The 14,119-nt window shown below is 37.9% G+C and overlaps 1 protein-coding gene across 5 annotated transcripts in view; it reads right to left on the bottom strand.

Moving 5' to 3' along the window:
* Ralgapa1 (Ral GTPase activating protein catalytic alpha subunit 1) overlaps nt 1-14,119 on the bottom strand; it is a 211,135-nt gene that overhangs the window by 95,482 nt on the left and 101,534 nt on the right. For all 5 annotated transcript variants that reach the window (XM_028782695.1, XM_028782721.1, XM_028782713.1 and 2 more), the window contains exons 21-25: nt 13,831-13,983; nt 10,646-10,839; nt 10,143-10,241; nt 9,303-9,458; nt 6,117-6,245 (exon numbers count right to left, since the gene is read on the bottom strand). In XM_028782695.1, the coding sequence (XP_028638528.1) occupies nt 6,117-6,245; nt 9,303-9,458; nt 10,143-10,241; nt 10,646-10,839; nt 13,831-13,983 (731 nt within the window). The remainder of the gene's footprint in view (nt 1-6,116; nt 6,246-9,302; nt 9,459-10,142; nt 10,242-10,645; nt 10,840-13,830; nt 13,984-14,119) is intronic.

Genomic DNA, 14,119 nt, shown 5'->3' with positions numbered 1-14,119 from the left:
GAACAGAACAGAACAGAACAGAACAGAACAGAACAGAACAGAACAGATAATTTTCAGTGGACCTGTTAGAGTATACCTAAAATCCTTACCCTAAAGACGCTGAGGAAGGACATTCTTAAGTTGAAGGTCTGCCAGTACTACCAGCAATACATTGTCTCAAACAAAGCAACAAAAGATAAAATACTTCATGTCCACATTTAAAAACAACCTAGACTTACAGATATGAAAGGGCAGGGGAAACTCACATCTATCATCCTGGTTTAAAACCAAAGGACATAGTCAATAAGACAAATCAGCAACCTACAGATTGGGAAAAAAAAAATCTTCACTAACCCTACATTCAATAGAGAGCTAATATCCAAACATATAAAGAACTCGAGAAGCTAATCTCCAAAAAGCCAAACAACCAAACAACCCAATGGGGTATAGAACTAAATGGAGAATTCACAACAGAGGAATCTCAAACGGCTGAGAAGCACCTAAAGAAATCTTCAAAGTCCTTAGTGATCAGAGAAATGCAAATCAAAATGACCCTGAGATTCCACCCTACACCAATCAGAATGGCTAATATCAAAACCTCAGGTGACAACACATGTTGGTGAAAATGTGGAGAAAGAGGAACACTCCTCCATTCCTGGTGGGATTGCAAAGTGGTCCAACCACTCTGGAAATCAATCTGGAGGTTCCTCAGAAAATTAGAAATAGCTCTACAGGAAGACCCAGCTATAGCACTCTTGGGAATATACTCAAAAGATGCCCCACCATGCCACAGGAGCACTTGTTCCACTATGTTCATAGTGGCCTTGTTTGTGATAGCCAGAAGCTGGAAACAACCCAGATGTCCCACAACAGAAGAATGGATACAGAAAATGTGGTTCATTTACACAATGGAATACTACTCAGCTATCAAGAACGAAGACATCCTGAGTTTTGCAGGCAAATGGATGGAACTAGAAAATATCATCCTGAGTGAGGTAACTCAGACCCAAAAGGACATGTATGGTATGTACTCACTAATAAGTGGATATTAGCCAAAACAAAAAAACAAAAAACAAAATGAAACAAAAAACAGAATACCCAAGATATAGTCCACAGAACTCAAAAAGGTCAACAAGCTGAAGGGCCCAAGTGAGGATGCCTCAGATCCACTTGGGAGGGAGAAGAAAGCAATCACAAGGGGGGAGGGGGGCTTGGGAGAGCAAGTGGACTGGGGGGGGGGAACATGATCTGGTATTGGGTGGGGGAAAAGGACTGAAGCCCTGAGGGCCAGCAGAAAGAATGGAAATAGGCAACTTCCAGAGGTAGGAGGTTGGGGGGGACCCTCCAGAATACACCAGAGACCTGGGAAGTGAGAGACTCTCAACACTCAAAGAGAGGGACCTCAGATGAAATGTCCTACAGTGAGGAGAGGGAACTTATAGAGCTTACCTCCAGCGGGAAGACAGGGCATCACATGAAGGTGGGGGTTGCCATCCCACAGTCAAAACTCTCAAAATTTTGAGTCAAAACTCAAAAAATTGTTCCTGTCTGAAAGAACTGCAGGGATGGAAATGGAGAGGAGCCTGAGAAAAGAAGATCCAGTGACAGGCCCAAAGTGGGATCCTCCTCAAGGTGAGGCCCCAAGACCTGACACTTACTGAGGCTGTGGAGCGCCCACAAAATGGGACCTATCATGACTGCCCTCCAAAAGACCCAACAAACAGCTAAAGGAGTCAGATGCAGATATTTGCACCCAACCAATAGACAAAGCTGCTGACCCCTGTGGATGAATTAGGGAAAAGCTGGAAGAAGGTGAGGAGGAGGAAAGTGACTCTGTAGGAGGACTAGCAGTCTCAATTAACCTGGACCCCCGAGATCTCTCTGGACCACCAACCAGGCAGCATACACCAGCTGATATGAGGCCCCCAACATACATACAGCAGAGGACTGCTGGGTCTGGGTTCAGTCACAGAAGATGCACCTAACCCTCAAGAGACTGGAGGCCCCAGGGATTTTAGAGGTCGGGTGGGGCGGGGGTGGGTGATGAGGACATCCTCGTGGAGACAGGGGAGGAGGTACAGGATGTGGAACAGTCAGAGGATAGACTGGGAGGGAAATAAAATCTGGAGTGTAAAAAAAAATAAAAAATAAAAAATAAATAAATAAAAGGTAAAAAATAAGGAAAAACTATTTTATACTGATTTTTTTAAATCAATGTTTAGTTGAAGAGATTAGTTGAGTTTTTATGCTAAGTTGGGTAAGGTAACTGATAATATCTGAATATGAAGCTGTAAGAGGAATAGACTTATAAGTGTATTAATAGTTCTATAATAGTTAAGGACAAAATTCCATCAATTATATTGTAATCTACTAAAGGAAAGAGGGAAACATTAAAAATGAAGGATACTATGGATGGGATCTACAATGAGCGTCAGAAGATAAAGACTTGGAGTTGGTGTTTAACACCAGCCAGAGGAAGACTACCTTTATTTAACCTTGCAGGAGACATGTGTGTCTAGCTTGTTTCCTACAATGACTGGTTTCTATGTAGCCTTTCTCAGTAACAGGCATTATAGGAATTAGAGAGCACAGAAAGAGACTGTATGTTCTGCAATAGTCAAAGGAGGTTATTATATAACCAACATACAGATGCAGGGGAGGAAAATTAGTCACATCAAAAGCATAGAGGCTTAACTCAGCAGAACTTCAAGAAAAGTTGCAGAAAATACCAGTAGTCATCTGGAGTAACTGTCCGCTGATAAGCAAAAGTTTTCAAAGTAAATTAATAAGAAATGACAGTTTGAATATTAATCTCCTTTGAGTTCTATCAATTTTTGCTAGTCTCTAAGAGCTTAATTATCTGGGTAACCTGGTAATACTAGCATGGGCTTGTAGCTTGTGTACCATCTTTAGTTTGTCTTCCATGTAATTTAATCCAAGGGTAATATATTATATTAATATTCTCAAGGCACTGGTTTAATTATCTCTTACGATATTTAAAGTATTTGTTTAAGCCAGTATTACACCATAACTTGGTCCACAGTATTCAAAACCTACTAAGATGTATCCTAAAACAATGCTTTTTGATTTCTAACCAATGACTTCATTCATCATTTATGATCTAATCACAAAGCTGTGACTAGGCACTTAGGGATGGGATCTGAGAGCCTGCAACTGCTAATAAGCAACCAGATCCTAGGAAATGTTGTGCAGATCACGCTTCAGGTGATAAGGAACACTTGTTGTCCTTCTGTTGACTATAGCCCTGCAGATTAAACGCTAAACAAATGGATTATTTGTCATTCTTTGAGCATGCTTCAATTGAGTCTATTTACTGTAACCTGAATACTTTCCTTCTTTCCTCTATACAATATTATTAACCTTTAATAGATGGATTTATAGGCCTTTTTCTATGACACCAATTTTATAACAAAGTAAAATTCTGTATAACCTTTCATAATACTCCCTTTTATCATTTTATTAATTTAAATCTTCTCTCTGTGTCTTTTGATTAGCTAGCTATGGGTTTGTCAATTTTGTTGATTTTCTCAAAGATTCAATTCACTTTACTGATTCTTTTTACTATTTGTTTGTTTACATTTCATTGCTTTCAGCTTGAGTTTGATTATTTCTTCTCATGTACTCTTTTGGGGTATTATTTCTTCTTGTTTTTCTAGAGCTTCCAAGTGTGTCACTGTTACTAATAGGATATCTTCAGCTATCCAACAAATGTACACTTACTTAGGTGTTCAAATTTTATTTATGTGTGTGTTTATAAGTGTGGGCATGTATACACATGCCTTGAGTGCTACTAGGGGGTTGGTTCTCTCCTTCCACTGAGGGTTCCAGTGATTGAACTCAGGTTTTCAGGCTTGCACTGCAGGTACGTTTTACTTGGTGATCCATTTGTGATGGCTGGGTTTGTTGTCTGTGAGATAGAGATCCATTAACAGAAGGTGGCTTCAAACTTGATATAAACTCATCATCTTCCTGCTTCTACCCAGAGTTCTGAACTACTCGAATTACAATCATTTCTGACTCAAACATTTTTAATTTTTTCTGATTAAACCAAACCAGGGTTTTATGCAAGCGAAGTACTTTCTCACTGAGTTACCAGTTATTTAACAACTCTTATAGTAAACCAACAACATGGTATAAGGTGTTCCATATGACTAATAAAATAATACTTATAGGTAAAGACACACCTATGAATTACTATAACTAAAAAAATGGCAAAGATCAGAATTCAACCCAGGTAGATTGACTCTAGATTACACTTTTTTTTTGTTCCTCCTCTTGAAGCCTGCATCTACATTCTTTCATTCTTTTATTCTCCAACTCTTCAACAGCAAACTTTAGATCCCTTAAGCACATACATATCTAATTTGTTCTGCAACCATTGTGTTCTACTCAAAAGGAACACTATAGCTTGTATGTGGTTTGCCTTCTCCCTTTCTCCCCCTGAAAGGTTAACTGGACATAAGGCCAATATCTGAGTGTCAGTGAAGAAAGACAGTGGGATCTGCAGGAGGTAGTGAGGATACGAGGAGCATCCATCTTGCGTGCATCCTCACCAAGACGCCATCTATCAAGAGATGATGATGCATGGGCCGCCAAGACAGCTCAGAAGGTAAAGGCCTTTGCTGCTGAGCCTGACAACCTGAGTTTGATCCCTGGGACATGCACAGTGGAAGTAGAGAACCAACTCCTGAAAGCTGTCAATATCTGTTCCTTGAACATTAACATATAGGACCTCTAAAAGAACACTATAACATGTACACTCACCCCAACCCCAAGTAAATATATTAACTATTCATTTGAAAAGTGGTGTGTTATAGCCAAGGGTGTGATAGGTTATCAGAGCCAGAGCTATTTAGTTTGGACTTTCTAACTCCAAAATCAAGGAGTTAAAAAATCAAGGCACTTTGCCTTGGTATTTATTATACAACTACTAGGAAAAAAAATCAATAAATGAACACTTGTATACAAGGAAGAAAATATTTTAAAACTACCAAAGGGCTAAGTGCAATGTACTGTTTAAGTACCTAGTACATTTTCAGTCAATAAGTATCTATTAAGTTCTGCCCTGTGCTAGAGTCTGGAGAGACCAAGATGCAAGCCACGACTGTTCTCCAGGAACTGTAGAAACAAAACTGGCTAGAAGTAGTCTTTTCTTTTTCATTTGCACATCTCCTCTAGGTATTCAATTGTATCTAATTTCAGGGTTTAAAAATACTACTAAAACATTTCTCTTGACCTCCTGACTTATATATTTGGTTATTTGATTGCCCTCTCATCTGTATCCTATACACACCTTATGCAATGCCACAAACAGTTCTTCTCTCCCTCACTGTTGGTCTTTTGCAACATAGAAATAAAATAGTCTGTTCAAAGGTGTACATATTTTAAAATGGAACACAAGTCCTTTTCTCTTCCATATACTCTAAACCTTTTCCTAACAGGACATTCAGAAAACTATCTTTCTAAAATACACATTGGTCATGTTCCCAACTTGTTTCCTTAAATGATTACTTAGTCTTCCTTCTTTTAGCACTGTATACATAGCTACTCTCTTCCTAACTAGCTCATCTCTGCTGCTTACAAAAGGATTGCATCTACCCTGGTTTCTGTGGCATTATAGACTTCTTATTCCTTCTTTTTAACATGTAAGGTTTACTCCGAGGGCTTATTTTTGGGTTATTATCATAAACGTTGGTTCTTTATCCCATTAAAATATTTAATTGTCAAATAAGAATTCTTGGTGAATAACATGGGTTCATGCACACACAGAGTAAGGACCACCAGTTATTATCCACTCTTCCTTACTTTAGCAATAACTTGCAACCCTTTCTTCACTTCCTTCCCTGTTTTCTTACATTGTCCAATTTTGAAATCTCTTTTGCCATATTTTACAACATTGAGTCACCTCATCAACTGATTTAGTGCTTCCCTAACACATCAGAACGCCTGTCTTCTAACTGTGGGGCAGCTGTCAAGTCCAATCACGTGGTAGACTTTCTGGACACAAGTTTGTTATACTTTAGAGCACTAGCTCTCTCCTTATCTTTTTGTTTCTTTGTGAGCTGAGTCTGGATAAACTGTTTATTAATTTATAAGAACTAGAAATAAAGACTTACATTAAGAAAAGCTGAAGAAGCCACTCTCCCAGCTGCTATAATAAAATCCATAATAAGCATTGTGGCCCCAGGCAAACCAAGTGAAAAAAACTGAGGTGAACAGTGCTTGATGATTGTATTGACAATGTCCTGAGAGGAAGGAAGGGGGAAGAAGACAATCAAATATGTAACTGTGGGTACCAGCTAACCCATATCATTAACCAAAGTCATGTGTCAAATAAACAATATACTAGCTACCTGGAAAGACTAACTTTAACTCTTCAGATCAATCCATGCTTCATATATTTTGTTAGGAAAGTGAATCTAACACACACATTTCATCAACTAATGTAAACAACAGAACTTTGTTTTCCACATTAGAAAGTAAGGTTCTTTGTTTCCCAACAAATGTTAGCTTCACACTGTGTAACACTGAATTACAGAGCAGTTTCTCTAGCTACCTAGTTGCTTCCATGTGATAACTCACATATTGAACTTATATAGTCTACTATGTAGCAAATGGAGAGATCTTATTTTTAAAAAGATACCTGGAAGTCTTTGAGTAATAGACATCTAGTTTCAGAAACCTAAAGCTAAGTGTTTTGAAATGAATGTTCTTATATGACATTATGGTTTGGAATTTACTACAAAAGATGCTGTGCACTTGGTTGTATTATTCAATATGACTACTTAAAAAAGTGTTGTTTTTTTTTTACTATCCTGTATTAATTATATGTAATAATGGGTTTAATTATGACATTTTAATGTGTGCACATAACACACTTTGATCATATTTATCCTTTTAATCCTCTCTTGTCATTGCCTACTCCATGGCCACTCTTTTCCTCCTCTCTCAGGCAGTCTTCCTACCACTGAATGTAACTGACTTTAACTAAAAACTCTATTTTTGTAGCAGTAGTACTAAGGATGTAATTGTATTTGAGATATGCCTATCGAGTTAGGACATTATAATTATTTTTAAATTAATAAAGTTTTCTCAGAAAGAAATATGACTATCAACTTTGAATATTAATGCTTTCCAACAAACTCATAAGTGACACTTAACCAAATTACAATGAGATTGAAATGTTCCACTTTTTAGTTTTCTAACTAAGATCAAACTCCGGAAACATGTGTTCTAGAATCCTATTTGTGATTACTCAATGATTATAAATGATACAGCTGCCAAGTTAATGGAATTATGATTATGACAATATATCTTAGTACTAAGAAAATACGAGATAAGCTTTCGAGAATAAACCTTATCATTTCGGCATGAAAAGATGAGCAAATTCATACGCCTGAAGTGTCAAGTAAGAGTCTGCTATAAAACAGACACATTGGGATATTAAGAAAAAAAAACAATCTAAGCAAAGGATCGTTTAATCTTTTCAAAAAGTAAAGTGGTTAGTATAATGTGGAAGCTGATAGACTATGTCTTTTTATTGGTAAATTGAGTCAATTGATGTTAAGAGATAGTAAGGAAAAATGATGTTGCTTCCTGTTATTTTTGTTGGTAGAGGTGGAATTATGTTTGTGTGGCTATCTTCTTTTGAGTTTGTTGAAAGAAGATTACTTTCTTGCTTTTTCTTGGGTGTAGTTTCCCTCCTTGTGTTGGAGTTTTCCATTTATTATCATTTGTAGAGTTGGATTTGTGGAAAGACATTGTTTAATTTTGGTTTTGTCATGGAATATCTTGGTTTCTCCATCTATGGTAATTGAGAGTTTTGCTGGGTATAGTAGCCTGGGCTGGCATTTGTGTTCTCTTAGGGTCTGTATGACATCTGCCAAAGATCTTCTGGCTTTTAGAGTCTCTGGTGAGAAGTCTGGTGTAATTCTGATAGGTCTGCCTTTATATATTACTTGACCTTTTTTTCCTTACCACTTTTAATATTATGTCCTGTGCATTTAAGATCTGTCCCTTAAGTACTATCGTAGCGTGTTTTCAATCACCTTTCAAGAATAAATAAGGGTCATAAAGTGGAAGTGAATTATATATAAATCACTATATATGAAGAACAGTTTTAACTCTAGATCTTAAAAAGCATGAATTAAACAGAATTAAAAACTGATATCTTAGTTTCCTTTACAGTTGTTATGGAAAAGTACTTTGACCAAAACAACTTTAACTCATAGCTCCAGGGAAGTCAGCTCCCGGTTATAGTCTCACTGCAGGGAATCAGTTCCAGGTTATAGTCTCACTGCAGGGAATCAGTTCCGGGTTATAGTCTATCACTGCAGGGAATCAGTTCCGGGTTATAGTCTATCACTGCAGGGAATCACTTCCAGGTTATAGCCTATCACTGCAGGGAATCAGTTCCAGGTTATAGTCTATCACTGCAGGGAATCAGTTCCGGGTTTTAGTCTCACTGCAGGGAATCAGTTCCAGGTTATAGTCTCACTGCAGGGAATCAGTTCCAGGTTATAGTCTATCACTGCAGGGAATCAGTTCCAGGTTATAGTCTATCACTGCAGGAAATCAGTTCCAGGTTATAGTCTATCACTGCAGGGAATCAGTTCCAGGTTATAGTCTCACTGCAGGGAATCAGTTCCAAGTTATAGTCTATCACTGCAGGGAATCAGTTCCAGGTTATAGTCTATCACTGCAGGGAATCAGTTCCAGGTTATAGTCTCACTGCAGGGAATCAGTTCCAGGTTATAGTCTATCACTGCAGGGAATCAGTTCCGGGTTATAGTCTATCACTGCAGGGAATCAGTTCCGAGTTATAGTCTATCACTGCAGGGAATCAGTTCCAGGTTATAGTCTATTACTGCAGGGAATCAGTTCCAGCTTATAGCCTATCACTGCAAGGAATCAGTTCTGGGTTATAGTCTATCACTGCAGGGAATCAGTTCCGGGTTATAGTCTATCACTGCAGGGAATCAGTTCTGGGTTATAGTCTATCACTGCAGGGATGTCATAATGAGAAGAAGTTGTAGCAGTTCATCACATTATATGCACAGACAGAAGAGAGCGATGAATATATTCATGAAGTTCTCAGCTTGCTCTCTCTACTCTTACACAATCCAAGACCCTCTGCATAGGAAATGGAACCCAGTCACACTGGACAGATCTTCCTACAATCAAGGCAAATTTTCCAGACATGCTCAAAGGTCAATCTCCTAGGGGTTTCTAATTTTTGTGAAGTTGAAAACTGACAGTGTCCCAACTGATAAAACAACGTTTTAGAAGGCACATATATTTACCTGGTCAATATGAAGCAATCCACAATGCATTATATTGTAGAAATGTGTTAAAAAATCTCTATTTGGAGATACATCTTGTCGTCTCTTCATTGTATTACAAATAAGTTTATATGCATGTAATTTACCTTGTTTGTACTTATCAGTCAACATGGTTGCCTAAAATTAAAAAATCAATTTTAATACTAAAGCCAAATAATGTTTATAAATATTTGAACAATTGAATATAATAAGCAATAGCTGTTTTCATATAGTTCTATGTTGGTCCAATTTCATTAATGAACTAGAAGTCAGGACTAGAGAAACTATTATTATCTGAAATGATTCAATGTACATATGAATAATCACAGATGATTCACTTTAAAAAATAGACCAAACATCAAATAATAGTTAAAAAGAAATCTCTAATAGTTCTCACTTTATTTTTATTTAAAATAATTATATATACTATGAATGTTATATATGGATATATAATATGACTATATTTATGAATGAAGACAGGGTACTCGGGAGCTCTGGGTACAGCTCAGTGCTATAACACTTGTTTGGTATAGGTAAGGCCATGGGTTAGATCCTTAACAGGGGGAAAATGGATAAAAATAAGTAAATACATTTAAAAATATTTAAGACATACTTTTTACATTTGTTTTTGCTTAAATAAATAATTCTGCTATGCCTAACTCTCCTCTTTATGTAATACGTAACCATTTCTTAAAGATACTAGTTAGAAACTTCAGTGTTCTTGAAGTCCAAGTAATTGTTAAATTATTGTTAATTTTCTATCAATGTTCAAAACTAACTTATTAAAGAAAAACATATTAATGTTTTATATATCAAGCTTACCTTAAAAAGCCAAGGTGTAAGAATTCTTAATGGAGGAATCAAAACAGGTGGAGAAGGTGAAGTCAGGTTATCGGCTGAAATGCCAAGATTATCTCTGATCTATAATTTTCAAATAAAAGGTAACAAGCATATATTAAAACTATTTCCCCTTCCAGTTGTTTTAACTTAAACAGAAGTTGAATCCTGTCTCCACCATAATGGCATATGGCCAAATGCTGAACACTCTTTTTATTCAAACATGATCAAATTGTAACATTATTCTCAAAGGCCTTTTCTTCTTTTTTGGGTGGTAGGGTGGGGTGCAAGGGAGTGTTGTTTCTTGAGACAGAACAGACCAGGCTGGCCTGGAACCTGCTATGTAACCCAACATGGCTTCTACTTCATTATCTTCCTGCCTCAGTCTTCCAAGTGCTGGAATTATAGGTGCTAAACTATCACATCTGGGCTACTACTTGCTAATACTTTTTTTTTTCCCCTTTTAGAGCTTTTATTTTCTTTCTTACCTTGGCTAGATTCTGCCAAAGTTCACAGAGGTAATCAAAAACTTGAGCATGTATTTCAGGATCCATAATAGCATTGACATCTCCCAAAATGCCCAGCATCCTTCGCCACATAACAGTGGCAACATCAGCATGCCACCCAGTGAGAGTACCTCCTGCCATCACACTACAACATTCAGATGGAAACTCACTGATTTCTATGGAAAAAAAAAACCACAATAGTGTCAGTACCTAAAAGAGCCAACGTAAGTGAACCATCTCTAATATCTACAAAAGTGGATACAAGAAATGTAAATGTAGGTATTTTTTGATAATATCCAATAACTTACCAATTCCTAATTTCCTATGTTGGTAATGATTTCTTATTGATAGGGTTTTTATTATGATTTACTGAAGAAAAAATATTATGCAACTACCACTTATTGTGCAGCTGTCAAAAACAGAAATTAATTAGTGAGTGTGTGACTGTGCACGCGCACACACAGGCACACACACAGTGCACACACACAGTGCACACACACAGTGCACACACAGGCACAGCCTGGCTCTTTCCTTATTCTGTGGGTCCCAGGGATTAGATGCAGGTGCTGGGGCTTGTGCGACAAGTACTTTTATCAGCTGGGCCATCTGACTGGCCTATGATAGAAAGATGTATGTTGGACATAAATATCAATTTTATAAGCACAGAGATATAAACAAGTAAAATGGTAACAGCCTGATAAAACTTATACGTAATTAAAAAAAAAAAAACTAGTCCTGTTAACTGCTTTGTAATTTAAATTTTTTTCTTCCAAATAGAGGGAAAACTGAATACAAAAAAAAATCTTAAAGGTCCTATCAATTCACAAAGCAGAAACTTAGAGTTCTCTAAGTGCACATTAGGGAACGAGCCCTGTACTGTAGGGAGTATACATGACCCTCCCTCAGGAGGAGAATTACAATAGAGCTTGTGGGTGGACTGGGGCAAGAAGGGAGCCTGTGGTGGTGGGATGGGGGTGGGCGGGAGAGAAGGATGTGGGGAGAGACAGCTGAAATTAAGAGTATGGGGGCAGTATGCAAACCTAGTGCAGTGGAAACTTTTGAGGGTAAGTCTAGTGAAGACTCCTGGAAATGAAGGATATGGAATCAGAACTGGCCATCTTTTATAGCCAGACAAAGTGTTCTTCCAGGAGTGGGACTGGGTTGCATTCAGTTGACCTGCTGGCCAAGGGAGGTCCTGTGGAAATCGGTAAATATAACCAAGGCTGATGTAGGACAGAAGTACACTCTGAAAACTGACAGCAGGATCCCATGGATGAAGATAGCATCCATACAGTTCATTGATTATAGAGTGTGAACTGGGGTCGCCACAGAGCTTTGATCTCTATGTTCTAGCTGCTTTGGCACAAGAAGGTAGTCTACAGGCTACATAAAGAGAAATATTGACACCAACCTAGCCACAAAACCCTCAACCTGCAATCTGTCCTGCCTGCAAAATGTACTGGATAATGGTGGCACATAACTTACAGGAATGGCCAACCAATGCTTGTTTTAACTTGAGGGCCACTCCATGAAAGGGAGCCCATGCCCTATACTGCCTAAATGGCCAGGAACAGAATCTGGGTAGCCTGAAACCTTAGCAGAACCAAACACAACTAAAAAAAGAATCAATGAAATGATTCCTAATGATATTCTGCTATTGGTACCGTGTCTAGTCATCATCAAAGAGGCTTCCCCTGACAAGAGAAGGGAATAGGTGCAAAGATCCATAGCCAGACTTTATACAGAGTCTAAACTGGAGGTTTCCACTGAGTTCCTCCTCTTCGAGATGGGGAGAAAAGATTGTAGGAGTCAGAGGAGACAGAGGACACCAGAATAACATAGCCCATTTGAGTCAACTATGCAGGGATCATATGGGCTCACAGAACTGAAGCACCAAGCATGGGGCCTGAACTGAATTATACTAGGTCCTCTGTGTGTATATTATGGCTGTATTTTGGTGTTTTTGTGGGAATCCTAACAGTGGGTGCAGGTGTGTCTCTGACTCTTTTGCCTGTTTCTGGAACTCTTTTGCTCCTATTGGGTTGCTTTGTCCAGCCTTGATATAAGGGCTTTTGCCCTGTCTTACTGTTTCTTGTTTTGTCCTGTTTGGTTGTCTCTTGGAGGCCTGCTCTTTTCTGAAGGGGGAATAGATCTGGGGGAAAGGGGAGAAGGGGGAAAGCTGGGGTGGGGGGAGAATGGAAGAAGGGAAAACTGTAGTTTGGATATATTTTATGAGAGAACAATCGATTTTCAACAACAAAATAACAACAATAAAAAGAATACCAACAAAATACAGAAAAACAAACTAATTTCAGATACTTAGAAGGGGAAAGGAGTAAGCCCTTTAAAGTAGCCCAGGAGTTAAACAGCTTTCATTTCTTCCTTTGGTAAGAGTAAATGTGATATGAATAATAAAAATGAATATTTAATATGACTTCTAAACATCTTGTCAACTATGTCCTTGACAAATTTTAGAAAATGTGCCAAGTATTTATTTGACACGTTTTATTATACCATGCAGGATTTTGGTTACAAGCATTGAAAAAGAAAGAAAAGGTAAAATTACTAAAGTGACAAAACTGTTTTCCTGAGAGCTTGCCTGAGAAATAGTAATGATGCTACTTCCTCCTGTGAGTGAGCAAAATCCTCACGTACAATAGTGAGAGACCTCAAGCATGGTGAGTGCACACAGAACCCCAGCACTGAGAAAACGGGAGTTAGAGGTCAACCTGGCTACAGTCAAACACCCTGTCTTTTACTCCCAGCAGTTGTGGGGCAGAGGCAGCAGATCTCTGTGAATTCCAGGCCAGGCCAGGCCAGCCAGGGATACAGAGTGAGTCCCTGCCTTTAAAAAAAAAAAAAGAAAGAAAAAAGAAAGAAAGAGAGGGAGAGAAGAAGGGGGGAAGTGAAAGGAAAAGGAAGAAAATAAATGTATCAATAAATAAAAATAAAACATAAAATAGTGCAATCTCTAATTAATTATATAGCTATAAAAATTATGATAAAATATTTAAAGAGCAGAGTTATTTTAATAATAGCCTTTTTAAGGGCAAGAAAAAACAGAAGATTTAGAAAAGTCAGAGACTTAAGTATACATAATATCAGCTTTAATTAGTTAAGTTCTTCTGACACTAGTACTCTCAAAAACGAGAAATGTCAAACATTGCCTAGATCATCTGGTGTCTGAAGAACAGAATGGTGGAGCTTCTCATCAAGCTGGAGATCCTTCTGCTCCATGTGATCTATATTCAGTGTAGAAGGGGAAGGTGTATGTGACCTGGATCCCAGAGCTGAATGAACGGGGGAAGCACTTTCTGAACCTGTAAAGATAATTTCATACAATCACTGTGAAGAATGTATTAAGTATCTTACCTGAGACATAATATTCCAAATACTAATAAGACATAATTTTAAAACATCAAAAGATAAAACAGGTTCTATACTGTCCATAGGTGT

The sequence above is a fragment of the Grammomys surdaster genome, unplaced genomic scaffold (genome assembly GCF_004785775.1).
Source record: "Grammomys surdaster isolate TR1022 unplaced genomic scaffold, NIH_TR_1.0 98, whole genome shotgun sequence".
Taxonomy (NCBI): domain Eukaryota; kingdom Metazoa; phylum Chordata; class Mammalia; order Rodentia; family Muridae; genus Grammomys; species Grammomys surdaster.
This window is presented reverse-complemented; position numbering and strand designations above follow the sequence as displayed.